General features: G+C 33.8%; 1 protein-coding gene across 2 annotated transcripts in view; it reads left to right on the top strand.

Moving 5' to 3' along the window:
- The window catches only part of LOC136031371 (probable E3 ubiquitin-protein ligase RNF144A-A), a 100,431-nt gene extending 81,506 nt beyond the window's left edge, over positions 1 to 18,925 (top strand). For both annotated transcript variants that reach the window (XM_065710878.1, XM_065710876.1), the window contains exons 5-6: positions 7,946 to 8,035; positions 16,237 to 18,925. In XM_065710878.1, the coding sequence (XP_065566950.1) occupies positions 7,946 to 8,035; positions 16,237 to 16,491 (345 nt within the window). In that variant the 3' untranslated portion in view covers positions 16,492 to 18,925. The remainder of the gene's footprint in view (positions 1 to 7,945; positions 8,036 to 16,236) is intronic.
- Positions 18,926 to 22,008: the final 3,083 nt, after the last annotated feature.

The raw sequence follows: 22,008 nt of genomic DNA, 5'->3' as shown, positions 1-22,008 counted from the left end.
TTTAAATTCTGGTGAGTTCTACCTACAAAGTATTTGCCACAGTCACATGGTATTTGATAGACCCCTTTTGGGGGGTTTTATCTTTACCAGAATTTAGAAAATTTATGATTTTGAAACTATTGGAAAATACTACATAGGCCTACATATTATTTTGTGTGCAAACTTTTTTTTTAAGATTCCTATTTTTTTTCGGAGGTATGGGAGGTAAATTATGGTTGAGGGCTTATCAGGATTCTCACATGGTAAACTACCGTTTATTTGACGGGAGTGTCTTTTCAGTCTACGGTTAATTGTATTATTTACAAGTAAGGTAAGATACCCATTTCCAAAAACTATGTCCCTGAAAAAGTTTAGTTCAGCTGTGACGTGGGAATCAGAACAAATGTTTGGGACACGATCGACAAGAGAGTTCACGACAGCTATTTTATCTTGTGGGGATGGTTTGATTTGAAATGCAAATATCTATTGTTTTTGTGATGGTTTTCTGTAAATAGTAAAATTGAGTTTATCTATGCTACGAATAATTAACATATCCAGGAATAAAATTATATTTGCAATTTCAATTTCTAAATTAATTTGTAAATTTCTATCATATGTATTGACCCAACGCTATTTACTCAAATGTGTATGCTACATAGTGATTTTCGTTGCCGCGACTTGCGTATGGTCCGTTTGTGTCTACTTACACTAGTTTTGAGGTCAATTTTTTAATCTCCTTTAATGTAAAGGAAATTATGATATTTTTTTTTTTAGAAAAACATGTTTTACAAATTGACTAAAAAGGGGAAAATAAATTTTCGATTCTATAGAAACCTTTGATATACATATTTTAAACAATAATTTAAAGATGATGCGTATTTTCAGTCAACTATCTATTTATATTTTACCCTTGCAGTTCTTTATATAAGTAAAATGCACACCACGTTTAACTTATGTTTAAAGTACGTATATTAAAAGTATGTATATACATATAGTGCCGAAAAAGGTATGCTGCGCTGCTTTCAAAGGCTGGATCAGCAGGCAATTTATGATTAGCCACACTTTGATCTCTCTGATCTGCATTATCCTGCTGATCGTCCCTTTGAGAACAGCTTAGTGAACGCTTTTTTGCAGTTTCTTCAGTAGCGTAAAAATGTCGAGGTAGAGAAAGAATCGCTAAAACTTGTGATGAATGTGCTGTATATGATGTGCTACTTGTAGTAGCAATCTGCTTGCAAACAGATTTTCTATTTGGTGAATTGAAAACTTAGTTCTTGTGCAAAACAATAAATTATTCTGTTTTTGCTACATTTATTAAGAGATTTTTCTTTGGGAATATATAGAAACCGGTTTTTCCTGAAATAAGTCAAAAGAAACTGACAAATCAAATACGACCATATCTGTCTTTCAAACAGTTCGTGGTAACGAACTGTAGTAAGGAGCGACCCGGCTCAATAGTAACCAAAACTCTAAAAAATGGAATTTTGATACCAATAGCTATATCAAAAGAATCGCATTTTAATGCTGGTTTTAAATATATAAGTTTCATCAAGTTTAGTCTTACCCATCAAAAGTTACGAGCCTGAGAAAATTTGCGTTATTTTAGAAAATAGGGGGAAACACCCCCTAAAAGTCATAGAATCTTAACGAAAATCACACCATCAGATTCAGCGTATCAGAGAACCCTATTGTAGAAGTTTCGAGCTCCTATCTACAAAAATGTGGAATTTTGCATTTTTTGCCAGAAGGCAGATCACGGATGCGTGTTTATTTGTTTTTTTGTTTTTTTTGTTTTTTTTTTTTTTTTCCAGGGGTGATCGTATCGACCCAGTTGTCCTAGAATGTTGCAAGAGAGCTCATTCTAACGGAAATGAAAAGTTCTAGTGCCCTTTTTAAGTGACCAAAAAAATTGGAGGGCACCTAGGCCCCCTCCCACGCTAATTATTTTCACAAAGTCAACAGATCAAAATTCTGAGATAGCCATTTTATTCAGCGTAGTCGAAAAACCTTATAACTATGTCTTTGGGGACGACTTACTCCCCCACGGTCCCCGTGGGAGTGGCAATAAGTTACAAACTTTGACCTGTGCTTACATATAGTAATGGTTATTGGGAAGTATACAGGCGTTTTCAGGAGGATTTTTTTGGTTGGGGAGGGGTTGAGAAGAGGGGGATATGCTGGGGGAACTTTCCATCGAGAATTTGTCATGGGAAAAAAAACTTCCATGAAGGGAGAGCAGGATTTACTAGCATTATTTAAAAAAAAAATAAAAAATAAATGTGAAAAAGCTTTTTCACCTGGAAGTAAGGAACAGCAATAAAACTTAAAACAAACAGAAATTATTACCCATATAAGGGGCTCACCGCCTTATGATACCTAGCTCTTTACGCTAAAGTATTTTTAGTAATTCCAACTATTTATTCTACGGCTTTTGTGATTCAGGGGTCATTCTTAATGAATTGGGATAAAATTTAAGCTTTAGTGTAAAGAGCGAGGTACTGACGATGGGGCGAATCCCCTCATATATGTAATAAAAACATGAGAATACAAAAGTTCTTGACGTAAGCTAATTTACAAGTTACGTAAATCTTTTACCAATAAAAAGATTCGTAAAAAATTAAAAGTTCTAGTTGCCTTTTTAATTAACCAAAAAATCGGAGGGCAACTAGGCATCGCCCCCGCTCTTTTTTTCTCAAAATCATTCGATCAAAATTATGAGAAAGCCATTTAGCCCCCCCCCCCAAAACAATATGCAAAATTTCGTTTTGATTATTCCTCTGCGGAGAGCCAAAATCAAAACATGCATTGATTCAAAAACGTTCAGAAATTAAATAAAAAAAACGAGTTTTTTTAACTGAAAGTAAGGAGCGACATTAAAACTTAAAACGCACAGAAATTACTTCGTATATGAAAGAGGCTGCTTCCTCATCAGCGCCCCGCTCTTTACGCTAAAGTTTTTTACTGTTTTAAAAAGAAGAATTGAGAGAAAGAGTCAAACTTTAGCGTAAAGAGCGGGGCGTTGATGAGGAAGCAGCCTCTTTCATATACGAAGTAATTTCTGTGCGTTTTAAGTTTTAATGTCGCTCCTTACTTTCAGTTAAAAAAACTCGTTTTTTTTATTTAATAAGAGAAGGAATGTTTACTAGTTTTTCTTCCTAATTTTCTAAATGATTCCCGTTAATACATTGATCATACCATGATTGTGAAATATTATCCAATCTTTCTGATAAGAATTTAACCTATTTCATTTCCGATAGGATTTTTTTTATGCTAAAAGGAAACATACATCTAAATTTGTGTTATTATTGTCAGGGGATTATCTCCAGAATTTTTGTCGGGGGGGGGGGGCAAAGGGGCCTTATCGGGATAGTCAAGAGGCATGGGACATTTAATAATTTTTTCTCCGAATTACTTGGGGGGGCAACGGTAAATATAGAATTTGTGCTATATATTTGCATATTAGGGGGTGGGTATAAAGCATTACAGGATCGCTTTCAAAATTTGTTAAGCACAATTTGTCTACGTATCATGAGGCAAGAATTGTTTTCTTATCATGTTTCCTTCTCAATAGCCCCAATTCTAGGTACATACTAAATGAATACCAATGTTGATGTGATCCTCTTTTCTTCATTGATGCTTTCCAGCGTCTTTTGTGGGAGAAGGAGGGACATGCTCACTTTGACGTTAGTTTGGAAATATTCGATGTGGAAGTTTCTTGAAATACGCACTTTTTCCCTGTCTTTCTAGATTTACCACTCATGCAAAACATCCATTTTGGCATTTTTTATTTACTTTCTCCACCTCTCTTTGTCTTTTGCATATGACCCTTGCTTTTTATCTGTTTTGCTTGTTATTATTGGCTGTTTTGCTGACAATAACTTGCTTTGTCATCTTCTTTTGTTAAATTATTCATTATATTATATGTTTCATTTTCTTGGTTTATTCTTTCTCATTTTTTAGAATCTTTTCTCGTCAATTTCTCTGGCCTTGTCAATTTTCAAGCATTCACTCTGTCCCATCTTTTTTTTGTATAGTACTACGAACTTTAGCTTCTAGATGAATAATTTAGGAGACTGACTACATAGCCCGTTTTATTTTCTACGGCAAAATCGTGTTCGGATCCATCATTCGTCAAAATAATTCGCCAATTTTTTCTAAATTCATGTTGGGTTTTAAGTTAGGTTAGTTAAGATAGTTAGGTTTGTTAAGTTAGTTAAGTTAGACTTGTTAAGCTAGTTAAGTTTGTTGAGTTAGGTAGTTACTTAAGTTAGTAAAGATTAAGTTAAGTTTTCTTTTTGTGTATTACTGCGAACTTTAGCTTCTAGATGAATAATTTTGGAGATTCACTACTTAGTCCGTTTTATTTTCTGCTGCAAAATCGTTTTCGGATCCATCATTCGTCAAAAATAATTCGCCAAAATTTTTCTAAATTCATGTTGTGTTTTATGTTAGGTTAGTTAAGTTTAGTTAGTTAAGTTAGTTTAGTTATTTTAGTTAGATTAGTTAAGCCAGTTAAGTTTGTTAAGTTAGTTAGTTACCTAGTTAAGTTAGTTAAGATTAAGTTTCTTTTTGTGTAGTACTGCGAACTTTAGCTTCTAGATGAATAATTTTGGAGACTCATTACTTAGCCTGTTTTATTTTCTGTAGCAAAATCGTGTTGGATCCATCATACGTCAAAAATAATTCGCCAAGTTTTTTAATTTCATGTTTGGGTTTTAAGTTAGATTAGTTAAGTTAGTTAGGTTTGTTAAGATAAATTAGTTAAGTTTGTTAAGTTAGTTAAGCTTAAGTTAAGTTTCCTTTTGTGTAGTAATGTGAACTTTAGCTTTTAGATGAATAATTTTGGAGACTCATTACTTAGCCTGTTTTATTTTCTGTAGCAAAATCTTGTTCGGATCCATCATTCGTCAAACATAATTCGCCAAGTTTTTCTAATTTCATGTTGGGTTTTAAGTTAGATTAGTTAAGTTAGTTAGGTTTGTTAAGTTAGATTAGTTAAGTTTGTTAAGTTAGTTAAGCTTAAGCTAAGTTTCCTTTTGTGTAGTAATGCGAACTTTAGTTTCTAGATGAATAATTTTGGAGACTCACTACTTGGCTCGTTTTATATTCTCCAGCAAAGTCGTGTTCGGATTCATCATTCGTCAATATATTTCGCCGAATTTTTCTAAATTCATGTTGGGTTTGAAGTTAGGTTTGTTAAGTTAGTTAGGTTTGTTAAGTTAGTCAAGTTAGTTAGTTAAGTTAGTTAAGGTTAAGTTAAGTCAGCCCAAGGCTATGTTTAATAACTAGGAAACTGAGTGGATTTGTAAAAAACGCAACTGAAAATTTTTGGTCTTTGTAGAATCCCAAGATTTCGTAAAAAAAAAGAAGCCAAAGCTATGTTTTTAATCACCAAGAAACAGGGTTTACGTGTTGCAGCTCAGAAACTTTTCTTTCTTTTTACAATCTCAAAATTTTGTTTACAAAAAAAAGCCAAAGCTATGTTTATACACCAAGAAACAAAGTTTACATTTCGTAGCTCTGAAAATTTTGGTTCTTTTTACAGTCTTATATTTTCATATAAATAATAATAATAATAAAACCTTACGCTGTGCTTAGTTGATAAGAACAAAAAATGTTGTAGTTCCAGAGTTTTTCTATTCTTTCTACTGTCTCTAATTTCGTAAAAAAACAAAAATGAAAAAAAAAGTACAAAACTATGTTTAGGCACAAAGAAACGGAGTTGACTTTTAAGAAGTGTTCTAGCTCAAATCTTTTCGTTCTTATTGCTGTCTCTTACTGGTCTTTTTTACTGGCTCAACTGAGTTGAACTGCAAAAAGTAATGTTGTAGTTCCTGAACTTTTCTATTCTTTATACTGTCTCTAATTTTGTAAAAAACAAAAACGTAAAAATAAAAAAAAATAAAATAGCAAATACAACGAAGGGGTAATGTACTTAAGGAATAATGGAATTCAATTGTTAAAATATGTCACAAAAATTAACTAATAAAAGATTATTTTTGCATGGGAGTATAGAAAAGTAAACTCACTTTTTAACTCGTTTTCTTAAAGATATTTCGTTTTTGCTGTTTTCATATAAATCTGTTGGCAATTTTTTACCACTTTCAAATGTTTGATTACTTCTTAATTCTGTCTGTATAGAGAAAATTTTTTGTCTTTATGCTGAAGACAAAAGTTGTTTTGAGCGATGACTAAAAAGTTGAAAATAATGAACATAAAATACATTTTTTAGTCTTTGAAAAGAACTTTTAGTCTTGGAACTTCTTTTGTCCTAGAAAAGACTAAAAAGTTAAAAATAATGAATATGAAGAAAACAATGAAAAACAGTTATTTTTAGAAATGACTAAAAACTTTTTTAGTCTTAGAAAATACAAAAAAGTCAAAAATAATGAAAATATTTTTTTTTTACTGAAAAAAGGTTGTTTTTACAGAAGAATAAAGAATTATAAAGAATTTTTTCTAGAGTATCTATGAATATATACGCAAACGAGGGACGTAAAACCTATCGGGCTTTACATAAATTGATCGTTTTAACTCGTTTTCTCTACTCACCGATTTGTCTCAATAATTTGTCCCAGATTAATTTAATATTTATGTTATGTAAAGCTCAATCCGTTTGGTGTCCCTCGTTTTGACTTATAATTATAAATTCTCAGGAAAACATTATTTTCCACTTTTTAGTCCATTTTAAAAACGACTTCAAATTTTTTTATATTTATTATTGTTTTTGGGTTTGTGGTCATGGAAAAGTTTAGAAATTCTTGTTTTAATCTTAATTTTTTTAACTTTGGAAGGGCATTTTTTGTCAGCTTTATGTTTTTGACTTGATTCACACTTTAATACTCAGCTCTTGTTTAAAATTCAAATTAAGTCCAATTATTAAGTTACCTATCATAAATAAACCACTTCTGTATTTTGTCAAGTGTTGCTGAACAGAAACTAATTATAACAACAACATTGAAACTAATTAATATTAAATAAATTGTTAATTAATATTGAAAGTCTACTATTTTTTCAGGAGCATCATTTTATTTACATACGAATTTACAAAAATAAATGGCAAGGAACCTTTGGGTTCGTTAAGCCAACTCCAATTTCCAACACATAATTCTATATAAATAAAGAAAAGCAATACAATATCACCCACCGACGGGGTAAATACGCATCATTAATACAAATTCCCATATTATATAGCACTACTAAAACAAAGATTAATACAATCAAGCAAAATCGTAATTATTCTCGAAAAAATCCCTCAAATTTCCCCGGAAAATACTTCGGTCATGCTCACGCACGACCACTATTGGTAAAAGATTCCAAGAACTTGGCGAGACGTGTCTATTAATTAAAATAATTTCCGATTTATTTACAGCTTTCATTTGAGCTACCATTTTTAAGTTGCCATTTTAATTATAAATGGTTTATCTTATTATTAATTTTTAATTATCACTTTAATTATTTTAATTAATTGGCACTTAGTAAGACGTGCCTATTAATTCAAATAATTAAACTGTTTCATTTATAGGTACCCATTGAGCTGCCATTTTAAGTTGCCATTTATGTAATAATAAAAATACAAAAAGGCAAGCTTATTACAATTAACTCAATTCTGTATTTTGTCAAGTGTTGTTGAATTGAAACTAATTGTATCCACATAATTGAAACTAATTAGCATTAAAATGCATAATTAATTAATATCGAAAACTTAATAGTAATTCAGATAATTAAACTCATTGATTTACAGGTACTCATTAAGCTGCCATTTTTAAGTTGCCGTTTATAGAATAATAAAAATAAAAAAAGGGCAAAACTTATTGTAATTAACCCAATTCTGTATTTCGTCAAGTGGTCTTGAATAGAAACTAGTTATATCCACATAATTGAAATTAATTAGCATTAAAGTACATAATTAATTAATATTGACAACTTAATAGTAATTCAAATAATTAAACTGATTGATTTACAGGTACCAATTGAGCGAGATTCGGGATGTGCTCAAATGATGTGCCGTCGATGTAAACATGTCTTCTGCTGGTACTGCCTTGTTTCTTTAGACGTAAGTTCCCCTTTCATTGTTCTTATTATTGACCGTTACAATTTACAAGTTCAAGCTTTAATATTTCCTCTGAAGGAAATTATGGGAGCTGAGATCCAATTGCATTAAAAAAAAATGTTGGTCCTTGTCAGTTATTGGAAACGCATTCAAGAATTACGCTTAGGTTATATCTCAGAAAACCGGTTTCATAGCTACAAAAACAAGTGATGGAGTTTGGGATAGATTAGGTTTCCATAATTTCGTTTCTAAGTGTATTATCATGTTTTATTATATTTCATTAGGATTAGCCTAACTTCATTTCTTGGTTGTGTTTCTAATTACCAACAAGTACCAAAATATTTTATTCTTTTATTCGATAAGGAAAAAACCTATCTTTTCTTTTGTAAATAAGCAAACATGAATTTTTATGAGCAAGGGAAGATAGATGCGTACTTCTTATCTTTAATCGTAAATCTCTTTACTAGAATTGTATCCACGAATTGTTTTGAATGTGATTTCCTCTCCTAATTTTCTAGTAGGTCTACTGGCGCTATATACTACTTTTAATTATTCTAATTAGAGTGGATGGGTTTTTGTCTCTTCTGACGAGAGGATTATAATAGTGCTAAAAAAATATTGTAAAACGGTCTGTTTCTAGATTTGCTCAAGTCTTAATTTATTTCTCTTTCAGCTGCGGCCATAGGTAGTTAAGCCACAGAGAAACAGCGAGTGTATTTGTGGAATGTATTGTGACTAAAAAATTCGTTGTGTTGATTGACTTTAAATTCCCTACATAAACAGCGATCCGGTTTTCCATTCTTTTTACTGGCGCAAAATTTAATATAGCAACAACGGGTAAAAAAAGGGGGATATTTGGCTTATATATGCCTAAGGAATGATGTAATTGGCTTATCCCTCCCCTTTCCAAACCCATTCCCTGTAAAATAGAAGTTTCTAGATAAGCAATTTCTAAAGCTATTGCACTTTCCCATTACACTTCCTGGCTCAAGGGCCTTGAAATGGAGATCAGCACTGCCGGTTTGGACTTCAAGGGTCTGGCTGCGTATCCTTTACTTTTTTTAAGGCCCTGTTATTTTTAAGCTATTATTTAATTAAGTTCTGGTTAGATCTTTTCAGTTATGAAATGTGTATTAAAAGATACAAAATCAGGTTGTGAATACACCGATATGACCGTTCCAGTTTATTTTTTGTAGCTTTGAGAGGGACACTAGATCGGTGGCCGGCGTTTACTCCCCCTCTTCCCCTAATGTGGGGGACGAAACCACCGATATGACCGTCCCAGTTTATTTTTTTGTAGTTTTGAGAGGGACACTAGATCGGTGGCCAGCGTTTTGCCCCTGTCCCCCTAATGTGCAAATCTATAGCCCAAAATATCGAGCTCGGGTTTTACACATCGTAAACTTGAGTGAGTGGCGTATAATATACAAGTACCAGCATTTTTCTGGGAGAGAGAGCCGGATTGCTCGGTATTATTTAAAAACAATCAGAAATTAAATTTAGAAACAGATTTTTTCAACTGAAAGTAAGGAGCAACATCAAAACTTAAAGCGAACAGAAATTATTACGCATATGAAAGGAGTTGTCCTTCCACAAAATGTTGCTCTTTACGCTAAAGTTTTTACTTTTTGACCTATTTCTTTAAGAACAATTCCTTACATACAATGGCTGTTTAATTAGAACAATGAGATTTATTTTAAATTTTACACAAAAACTGAGTGTAAAGAGCGAGGTCTTGAGGAGGAGGCAACCCCCTTCATATACGTAATAATTTCAGTTTGTTTTAAGGTTTGATGCTGCTCCTTACTTTCAGTTGAAAAACTAGTTTTTATTTAATTACTTACAGATAGTATTTGTTAATAGGAAACATACGGAACAAGTTTTTTAAGAAAAGTAAAGAGCTTCGTTAAACCAAAAATGAGCAGAAATAAAGTCAAATAATCTTCAAAGTAAAAACTATGGGGTTTAATTGAAAAAAAAATATGAATTTTTTTCTATGAAAAAGACTGTCAATAAAAAATGAACAAATGTTAATTTAAAAGCGAAAAAATCCACAAAACAAGTTTTTTCAAAGAATAGTAAAGAGCCTCATAAAGTCAAAAATGAATAGAAAAAAATTCAAATAATTTTCCAAGCGTAAAACTACCACAAATCACCATCGATTAATGAATTAAACCCAAACCGAACATATATTTCAATAGATAACCGATTTAAACTCAAAACAAGCAAAAACTAACATGAAAGTTCTATAAAAATACTTTAGCGTAAAGACCGATGTCTTGAGGAGGAGGCAATCCCTTTCATATAAGTAATAATTTCTGTTCGTTTTAAGGTCTGATGCTGCTCCTTACTTTCAGTTGAAAAACTTGTTGTTAAATTGTTTAATTGTTTTTTTTTGTTAAATTCCTGAAGGTTTTTTTCTTGTTCTGAACAAGAGCCGGGAAATCCGGCTCTCTCCATGAAAAATTCCGGTACTTATGTATTATACACCACTCACTCAAGTTTACGATATGCAAAACTGGAGAACTAGCTGGTTTTTTCGTTAGTCTCTTCGTTACCTGTACTATATTTGCACATTGGGGGGGTTGCATATTATGAAGTAAGAATTATGCTTCACCAACTGATTTGGAGAAGGGAATATTATAATTAATATATTGGATTCATTATCATAAATTTTAGTAATGACCTTTTTAGTTTACTGGTAAACTTACTATGAAAGCAAGTTCTTTTAAGCTTTTTGAATAAAAAGTGAATTAACTTAAATAGATTGAATATAAAAATAGACAATAGGCATAAGGTACTGTATCAAGACCGTATCTAAGGGAGGGGGTCACAGAGTTTGAACCCTACCCCTCTAAATTTTTGCCCGGCCCGTAAAAAACGTTACAAAATCTATATAAACAGATTGTTGATGCCTATTAAAGTATTTCTGTAAACAGCCCCCCTCCCCCCCAAAAAATTCTTGAATTCGCCCTTGAACAGCGTATATTTAAAGATTAATATTCCTTCGTCAATCATTTTGTTGAACAAGGAATTGATTTAGTCATCAAGTATAGTTTTCCAGCCTTTAAAATGTATTGAATACTATCAAATGTCAGTGTGAATCTGTATCAAAATGAAAATTTAATTGTTTCTTGCACTAAAACTCTAGCAACTTTTTTTCTTTGACACTTTATCTCGAAATGTGTCGTGTGTTCTCAGTCAGCATTCCAAACTGACGCTAGGGAAGGATATCTGGGGATGTAATTGAATCCAGGAAAGTGAAGTAATGTTATTGTTACGGCGGATTTTACTTTTTCTCTTGTTTTTCTCTTTTTGTGGTCTATGCTGGGCCATAGATAAATTAATTACTTTTATCAAACGGCACCGTGAGTGGATCCAGTATTTTTTTGGAGGGGGGTAGGTATGGGTGGGGGCTTGCACAAAAGTTTTAAAAACACTTGGCAAATTTGTATTTTGTATGTATTTTCATCCTGTTTTTAAGTGGGGGACAAAGACTACCAGGGGAGAGTTCAAACGCTGTGATCCCTTCCCCCTTGGATATGACCTTGAAAGGCATCCTAGGGATATTTATGCATAATTTCTGTTGGGCAACTCTTCACTGTCAATGTCGCTAGTATTGAGTAGTAGTTGTTATGACAGTTTTTTAAACTTGAACTTGTATAAAATCTGTAAAAATACTATGCATGGCTGAATAATTTGGCTTCATTTGGACATATACAACAGTTATTGTAATTCGAAAACTCATCTCCAATTATTTCAGTTGCATTTTAAGCCATGTCATGACTTTTTCCTTATATTTAAGAAGTAGATATGAAATCTTTGAAACTTCATAGATCAGGAATAAAAAACTACACGTTAGAATTTAAAGAGATTGAAAGAGATTTAAAGAATTTAAAGAGATTAAAAAAAAAACCTGAAAGTGAAGTTTTGAATTTTTGATTGTTCTTGTCGAACGCTTGTTTGAACAAAAAAGGTTTTATACAGACATTGAGATAAGAAAAGAATTTTGACGAATTAAAAAAAAAAAAAATGTCACGGAACCTACCATCGCTGTTCCTAGCTTCGGTGTTACTCCAACCATGACAGTCTTTAACGTGATGACCACATTTACTTCTTCTGCCGGTACTTCCACTAACTTCTCCTCTTTCTTCCACTACTCCTCTTACTCCTTGCTACTTCTTGGGGCACCCTTCCTCTTACTACTGCCTTTTACTGCTCCTCGAACTTCCACTAACTTCTCCTCCTGCTTTTCCTCTTACTGGAACTTGTACTAACTCCTCCTCTTACCTCTCCTCTTACTGGAACTTCTACTAACTCCTTCTACTTCTCCTCTTACAAGAGCTTCTACTAACATTATTACTGTTTTCACAACAATAACTACTCCTAGCACGACATCTGCTACTGCTTTTAAACGTAATAAAATTGTGTCAAAGAAAAAATAGCCGAAACTAGATTTTCATAACAACCCTTGTCAAAGAATTATAGAGAGACAAAAGAAGAGACAAAACCAAAAGAAAGAATTTCTGTGATCAGTCGTTTTTTCCAAGACATGCATTAGCCTTACTTTGGTTCATTTAAAATTTATTTGATTACAAGTCCTAGGACGCTGGTTGCATCCCGAGTTTTCGTAAAAATCAAATATTCTATTTTTATGTTTGACAATTTGCTCAAGTACGAAAACAGGTCCCTAATATCTCGTATGGCAAACCAAATTTAAAATGATACTTGGTACTTACCTCGTATTCTGAAACTTACCTACAAAGCAGGAACTATCCCCCTCTCCCTAGAATTTTCGGTTGTGCGTGTGCCTGTTGGTTATTTGTTTTGATGTTTTAGAATCTATTGATTAGATACTTGCCTTACTTTTTTATAATACGGCCTTTGCGCCATATGCTGCTAATAAACTCTACCCCCCCCCTCTCTAACCAAGAGAGATGGTGCGAAGCTTAAAAAGAACACAAAAATGGCTGAACTATACGAAAATATAAGAGATTACTGGAACAGCTATACAATTCTCGTAATTTTGGGGGTAGCACAAGCCCATGGACATTCTCCTCCTCTCCTTTGTAAGTACATGCGCCTTATTGAAGTAAAAAAAAAAATCGGATTTTGAAATACTCCTATAGTAGCCGAGTCAGTGCACAGCATACACATATTGAGGTAAAGCCACAAGAAAGAATTTTAGTGATCAGTCGTTTTTTCCCATGACATGCATGATCCCTACTTTGGCTTGTTTAAAATTTGCTTGATAGATTATTAGTTTATTTGATTTTAAGTCTAAGGACGCCGGTGGCGTCCCGAGTTTTCGTAAAAATCGAGGCTGATCAGCGTAAATTTTAAGAAAGAAGTAAGAAAAGAAGAATATACCACATTGTTGCAAAAGAAAATTTCCAGAAATAGTATCCTCTAGATCTTACGAAAATGTTTTGACAATCAGTTTTAAACTGTTATTTGGTCGTTTTGTAAATTATTTTGAGTTTTCAGCTGTTTCTAATGGATCAACAGCAAGTTAGAAAAATTCTTGTAACGCCATCTTTTAATTGTTAATTTTGATTACAGCATATGGAGCCCTTGGAGCACTGTGTAATATCATTAAAGAGAATTTTAGATAGGAACAAGAATATGGCATTGGATTTTACAACCTCTACCGGCGGTGCTGATATCCTTTTCATACGCCCTTCCGCCAGGAAGTGCTATGGGAGACTAAGAACCATCAATCCTATGCTTTGGTGCATCCTTCTTGTTTACCTTCCAAAATTTCTCCGGGTACCCATTTAGAATTGGGTCGATTATGGCTGAGCTTACAGAGCCACGCCATTGACCCCTGTTAAAACCGAATAACCAGCGACACCAGGACTCTCGGAAAAAGGGTCTCAAGTCAAGCACGTCCGCCACTCAACTAGGACGGTTTAGAGTTTTAGGCAAAGATTAAAAAACAAGAGCTAAGAGCTCATATGGCACTTGTGACGAGGCAAGAAGAGCTAAGAGCCAAGAGATCATATGGTATGAGCTCTAGCAAAATTCTATGAATCAATAGATTGATTTAAAAGGAAAATAAGAGGCTTAATGCCGGTCAGGATTTAAAATAAAGCTCTGAGTCACGATGTCCTCCTAAATATCAAAATTCATTAAGATCCGATCACCCACTCGTATGTTATAAATACCTATTTTTTTCTAATTTTTCCTCTCCCTTTAGCCCCCAGATGGTCGAATCTGGGAAAACGACTTTATCAAGTCAATTTGTGCAGCTCCCTGACACGCCTACCAATTTTCATCGTCCTAGCACGTCCAGAAGCACCAAAACTCGCCAAATCACGAAACCCCTCCCCCCAACTCCTCCAAAGAGAGCGAATCCAGTACGGTTCCGCCAATCACGTATCAAGGACATTTGCTTATTCTATCCACCAAGCTTCATCCCGATTCCTCCGCTCCAAGTGTTTTCCGAGATTTCCCCCTCCAAGTCCCCCCCAATGTCAAAAGATCTGGTCGGGATTTGAAATAAGAGCTCTGAGACATGAATTCCTTCTAAAAATCAAATTTTATTAAGATCCGATCACCTATTCGTAAAATAAAAATACCCCAATTTTCACGTTTTCCAAGAATTCCGGTTTTCTCCTCCAGCTCCCCCAATGTCGCAGGATCTGGTCTGAATTTAAAATTAGATCTTTAAAGCGCAAGACCCTTCTAAATATCAAATTTCATTAAGATCTGGTCACCCTTACGTAAGTTACAGATACCTCAATTTACAAAATTACCCTCCCCAACTCCACCAAAGAGAGCAGATCCGGACCGATTATGTCAGTCACGTGTCTTAGACAGGTTTTTATTCTTCCCATCCAGTTTCATCCTGATCTCACCGCTTTAAGTATTTTCTAAGATTTCCTGTTCCCCTCAACTCCCCCCCCCCCCCAATTACGCTGGATCCGGTTGAGATTTAAAATAAGAGATCCGAGTCACGAGGTCCTTCTAAATATGAAGTTTCATGAAGATCCGATCACTCCTTCGTAAGTTAAAAATACGTCATTTTTTTTAGTTTTTCAGAATTAACTCTCCCCCCCCCCCCCAATAGAGCGGATCCGTTCCAATTATGTAAATCAAGTACCTAAGACTTCTGCTTATTTTCCCCACCAAGTTTCATCCCGATCCCTCCAATCTAAGCGTTTTCCATGATTTTAGGTTCCCTCACTCCAAACTCCCACCAATGTCACCAGATCCGGTCGGGACTTAAAAAAAAAAGAGCTTTGAGACACGATATCCTTCTAAATATCAAATTTCATTGAGATCCGATCACCGTTCGTAAGTTAAAAATACCTCCTTTTTTATTTTTCAGAATTAACCCCCCCCCCCCGAACTACCTCAAAGAGAGCGGATTCGTTACGATTATGTCAATCATGTATCTAGGACTTTTGCTTATTTTTCCCACCAAGTTTCATCCCGATCCCTCCACTTTTAAGTGTTTTCCAAGTTTTAGGTTCCCCCTCCCAACTCCCCCGCCCCCCCCCAATGTCACCAGATCCGGTCAGAATTTAAAAAAACAGCTCTGAGACTTGATATTCTTCCAAACATCAAATTTCATTGAGATCTGATCAACCGTTCGTAAGTTAAAAATACTTCAATTTTTCTATTTTGTCCGAATTAACGCCCCCCCCCCCAGATGGTCAAATCGGGAAAACGACTATTTCTAATTTAATCCTGTCCGGTCCCTGATACGCCTGCCAAATTTCATCGTCCTAGCTTACTTGGAAGTGCATAAAGTAGCAAAACCAGGACAGACAGACCGACAGAATTTGCGATTGCTATATGTCGCTTGGTTAATACCAAGTGCCATAAAAACGGAATTTTACAGTAAGATTTAAAAAGTAAATGTTACAAATTTTAGGTGTGATTTTATATTAAAAAAAGAGTATTTTAGATAAAGAGAGAATAGAGAAATGTAGATAAAGGTTAAAAAAAGAGAATGTCAGAGATTTTAGGTTAAACTTTTGGTTAAAAAAAGAATTGGATAATGAGAAAAACGGGGATTTTAGATGGAGATTAAAAAAAAGAATTTTGGAAAATTTAGACGAATTTTGGGCTAGAAAAAGACAATTTTAGGTTTTGAAATACACCAGCAAGAGTTCTGCCGGGAATAATACAGATTCTTAGTCTTGACAATTTTATCGGTAATTTTAGATCCTGCATTTATTTTCTTTTTTTTTCAGGAAGATTTTATGCTTCGTCACTATGATAAAGGACCGTGTCGTGATAAACTGGGTCATACTAAACTATCGTTACTATGGCATCGATTGCAAGTTGTTGCTGTGTTCTTAGGCTGTGGCATCTTTTTTATCATCGTTTCTCCCGTTGTTGTTCTAGTCGCTCCTTGTGTTTATGTGTCTCGTCGACGGAAGAAGAAGAATAAATCAGGAGATAGTGATGAAAATGAAGAAGCAAAGCGATCGCGATACTTTTTTTGAACTGCCATTTTTAACGAATTTTTTGTCGTATTTATTGTAAATCCAGCTCGAAGGGAATTGAAATTGAGTATTTAAATGAGAAAAAAAAATTACTTTTGTCGTATATCCGAAAAAAAATTGTTCGCTTGTCAGGAATGCTACTCAGTGGAGTGATGGACAGTCCAAATGTGTCGCAATGTATAAAACAGTGCCATTTATTTATCTTGAAAATATTGCAGAGTTAAGGATTTCTGCAAAGAGTACATTTTTTAAAGCATAGAAAAATTCGTTAAACTTTTTCTTATTACCACCAAAAAAAAACTCAAATAGTATCTCTGTCTTAGGCATCAGCCACATCAAAAATTTTGAGTAATAATTATAAGTCAAGACAGGAGCAGAAAAAAAGAAAACTAAAGCAGCTTTTTTCATAACTTTAAGTTCTTTTTAAATTTTTTAGTGTTGCAGTTATCACGAAACAAAGAATATACAACGACGGAATATTGGAATATTTTGGATTTTCAATTATTATTCTAAATGGGAAAATATATACCCTTGGTTACAAGGCCATATCTAGGGGGTTTAGGGGGTTTGAACCCCTCCCTCTCCCGAAACGTTTATATGACGCGTGAAAACGTAACAAAAATGAATATAAACAAATTTTTGAGGCGTTTTAAAGTTTTTTTTGTAAAAAAAATCTTTCGAAGAGAAAAATAATTTGGATTAAGTAATAAATACTTTAATAAATGAGGAAATAATAGTTTGACGCCCTTGAATTAGATTTATTTTCAAAGCAAAAAATTGCCAGAGGAGGGGACAAATCGTCAAATAAATAAAAAGTAACCAAATCACAAGCTTCAAATGACTTTTTTTGCATCTAGAGTACTAAGTTCTAAGAAACGAAAGTTCTAAGAAACGAAACAGTTCAAAGAAACGAAACGGAAGTTCTAAGAAACGAAGATTCGATAGTCAGTCAGCATTGACAAAAGCTTAATTGGAGGTTTCGGTTGATAAGCTTCGAACTCACATCAGACCGACTGAAAAGAAAATCGATTCCGAGCCCTGGGTTTTTTAACGAAGGATCAATAGTCAGTCAGCATTGACAAAAGCTTAATTGGAAGTTTTGGTTGAAAAGCGTCGAACTCGCATCAGATCGACTGAGAAGAAACTTGATTCTGAGCATTGGATTTTTTAACGAAGGATCGATAGTCGGTCAGCATTGACAAAAGCATAATTGGAGGTTTTGTTTGAAAAGCTTGGAACTCACATCAGACCGGCTGAGAAGAAAACCGATTCCGAGCCCTGGGTTTTTAACGAAGAATCGATAGTCCGTCAGCATTGATAAAAGCTTAATTAGAAGTTTTGGTTGAAAAGTTTCGAACTCACATCAGACCGGCTAAGAAGAAAATCTAAAATTTAAGGTAATTTTTTTACTGCCTTTTTTTTCCTTTCATTGAAGCTGAATCGAGCTGAAGAATAAGTGTTGTTTATTTGCATAATCCTGGTAATTTTAAGAAGTAGCCATTTGGTAGGAAATGGCATGAGATCAATCACATTCTTCGACGCCATAATATATATATAAAAAAAAACATATTAAAACGTAGCAAATCAACTTGGATTCTGAATGGCTTGCGCAATTTTATAATCCTGTTTTGTTATAGATTAATGTAAGGAGACATTTCGTACCTCTCTTGGGAGGTGATTTATGCTGCCCATCACAGGAACCTGACTTCAGACATTTTTCTGTTAACGCGGCTGGGTTATGTTCGAAAATAGGAGCTTATTTAAAGTTCTAAATTTTTCGTATTTATCGTCGTCATTTCAGTGCATAATGTGTGAAGTTTTAACTGTCTGTCTTTTTACCCTTTTCTTGGAGTCTTTCTCCTTGACTGGTTTTATGATAATCGGCGTTTGCGTTTAGGTCACTTTTATGAACTCAAAAAAATTCGTTGCTACTGTTTTTCCATTTTAATTGTGTATCCGAACCTTTTTTTCCTCTTATAAATAAATTTTTGCTCTATATATATATATATATATATATATATATATATATATATATATATATATATATATATATATATATATATATATAGACAGTATATTTACTGTCAGTTTCTTCGAAGGTTATTCTTTGAGTCGAAAAACTTCGAAAAGGCAAAATTTCAAATTGGTATATCTCTGAAATAATTTATCGCCTGTTTTGGTTAGCCTATAATTTCTTTTACACATATTTTCATATGTACATGGAACTCGGAAAAATTCGTTATTCTTTTGAATCGAACAAAAACTGAATTAATAAAAATGACGTCAACACATGTTTCTGATTATTATTTCTTTGTCTTTAATTGAAAGATTTTGATTGTCTACCATGCAAGATTAATCGTATTTTTATCTGTTTATGTGCAATTGAGTGTACATACATGTCGTTTCAATAAGAATAAAAGTATTCTATAGGTTTTTCTAATGCTTTAAAACAAGTGCTTTTGTTGCAATGGGCAGCCATTCTACAGGGTTTGTCACATACAACTTTGCTGTGGGCTTGACTAACCAGAAATGTTACTGGAACTTCGCGGACCAGGTATGATTAGATAGCAACACAGCTTGCTCCTTTTGGGGTGTGCTCATATTACCATTGAAGATTGTATTGTGCCTGCTTCAACCTATTTCCAGCTCAATTCTACAAGCTCATTCAATTCTAAGTTTTTTTTTTTTTAATAAATAAATATAAATAGGATACACATATTATGATGCATTAAATATATATATATAGATATAATATATATATATATATATATATATATATATATATATATATATATATAATGTATTTATGTCATATTTTTTATGCACTTCATACAATACGATAAACACATTTCGCAAAATGTGAAGGGCAGGGTGGGGTGCACAACCAAATTGGTTTTTAAATCGACTAAAAACATAAAAACACATTCTATTTCCCATTACATTTCATTATAGCAGGATTGTGCCTCCTTATTCCCGAATAATTACATCAATAACTACGGCTCTGTAGTTGTTAACTTTTTTCCCACGAGCAAACAGAAATTTAGTTAAATTTGTTTGTTAAATATTTGACGGAGGGGAAAGGCATAGTAGGTAAGTAGTCATAGTTCATTGGAATGCATTGCTGGTTTCATCTATCCTAGTAAACTTTTTTTGTTTATTTCTAGCACTTTTAATGTTTGTTCTCTTTAGTGCTTATATCTGGTGTTTTTTAACCATAATAGCCCGCTCACATGCAAAAACCGACCGGTACCTTTGAAAAAACTGGTACCCTTGCATGACTTGAATTTATTCATGGCTGAAAATACAATGGTCTGCAAAAACGATTTCGGTGCAGGATATCGAGTAAATATCTAAGTTTACCATGATGAAGCTTTTCTGGGTATCATGGAATAATCGAATGAAGAATGCATGTCGATGCTAACAGAAAATGAAACTTGGATAAATAGCTCAGGGAATAAAGTTTGGATGAAATCATTGTCGATATCAATCCAGGGTAAAAATAGCGAATGAGACTGCCAGGTAGAGGTTTGGAGGGAATATGTAGTGATTGGTAATGAAAGAGAGTATCTCCCAGGGACCCAATATTGGAAAGGCAAAGCCTGGGTAAAGGGATCACAGCTGGACCACCTACTGTGCTTTGAAGAAACTGGCTATCGTTCATGACTTCCCGAAGGGGTTCTATTGCCTAAAAAGAGGTTAAATACTCCATAGAGTTGATAGGACCGGTCCCAGGTTCCTTCCCAAGTGTCTCCAATTCAACCTGAAATTGAATACCTCCCGACTTTCCCAAAACCTGTTGTATTCCCTTCATTCTACCTTTTGATCTTCACCTGTTTTCCCCAATGGGTCCAAGGCTTCTTTGTTCCCCCTAAATTCTTTTGTCCTCCCACTGTTTTGTAGTTCTCCTAAAGTTCTACTTTCCGCCATCACAGATTCGGTTTTTCATACTGGAACAAAATTTCTCGAACTTTCCACGGGAAAGCGCGCACAATAAATTTGTTTTCATAGAACATTTGTTTGATAGAACAGCATCGCCAAGTGTGGAAAACTATGTTTTTACCAAGGTGGGTCTAAAATTGCACAAAGCCTCTATGCAACAAGATGTCCCAGGGACATCTTGATGTCCAGTTCTAAGACGGCTTAAGTACTTCATGTAGACTTGAAAAGATATATTCGTCCTCGTCCTGGGCTGGATTTGCGATCCATCGCTTTTTCTTAGACCATAATAATTTCTAGGATTTAAATAATATGAAAATTGTAACTTGGAATATCGCAACGTTCAAAAAAATTGTTGCACTGCAATTTTGACTGACGAATCAGACGTTTTGAACTAGACAAGTTATGAGTTTCAGAGACTCATATCCGAGGGGTAAGAAATATGATATTAGGTAACGTGGAACATATTTTCTCAAGAAGGAAGGATGGGGTGTAAAAATAGGGACAGGGTCTCAGACAAAAATATAGTATTTTATTAAGGGTTTTTAATGGCCAGTTTGGTGAAAACAGGGATAGATGGCATCCTAACCTAGGTAAATTTGATGTAGGAAACAAAATAGTAATGGCTATAGACTACTGTAATTTCGTGGTAATAACAATACAGTCGTTGGTCATAAAATGGCTCATAAGTTAACATGGTACTCAAATGATGGTAGGACAGACAACCTTATTATAAACAGAAGATTGGCAGGACCGATACGAAATACCAAAGTATACAGGAGGATTGTTATTGATGTAAAAAATAAGATGACAATCTAGTACTGTCTAGGGTTAGTTTGAAACTGAAATTTAGGAGGGGTAACTCCTTTTTGGGAGGTTATTACTTTAGTAGACTCCAGAATTTGAAAGAAACTTTCCATGAATAGTTCAATGAACTGAAAAAAAACTTTCCATGAACTGAAGAGTCTAAAATCGGACAATGTAGAAGATGAGGGAATAATTTCAGGACAATGGTTTGTGAAGTAGCTAGTTGTGACTTATTAAACTAAAGAGCATTAAACTAATCAATATAATAATGTATTTTAAAATAAAGTATATTTTAAACTAAAGAGTCTAAAATTTGAAAAATTTAGAAGATGGAAGGAATAATTTAAGGAAAATAATTTGTGAAGCAGCTAATGGTGATTTTGGGAGGAAAGATAGAAATGCAGCTGGGAATATCAGTGAAAATGCATTTAAGTTTAGTAGAGAAGATAAGGGGCTTGATTAGGAAGTACTTGAACGATAGATCATACAAAAGTAAAAGGAACACAAGGAAAGTAGAGACAGTATTAAATTATGCATTAAGGAGGTATGAAGTGGAGGCCGTGGATAAAATTCTAAGAGATCTAGAAGATGAAGTCAGACCGTATAATAGTAAAGTATTATATTGGCGTGTTAAAAAACTCAGAGAAAATAATCAATATGGGCTCATCCCAGCTAAAGATGGAACGAAACACCAAATAGTGATAATCGAAGGCTTAAAGACAGATGAACAGAACAGTTTGAGAATGTTCTAAACCATGATGAAGTTACAAGAAA

The sequence above is a fragment of the Artemia franciscana genome, chromosome 9 (genome assembly GCF_032884065.1).
Source record: "Artemia franciscana chromosome 9, ASM3288406v1, whole genome shotgun sequence".
Taxonomy (NCBI): Eukaryota; Metazoa; Arthropoda; class Branchiopoda; order Anostraca; family Artemiidae; genus Artemia; species Artemia franciscana.
This window is presented reverse-complemented; position numbering and strand designations above follow the sequence as displayed.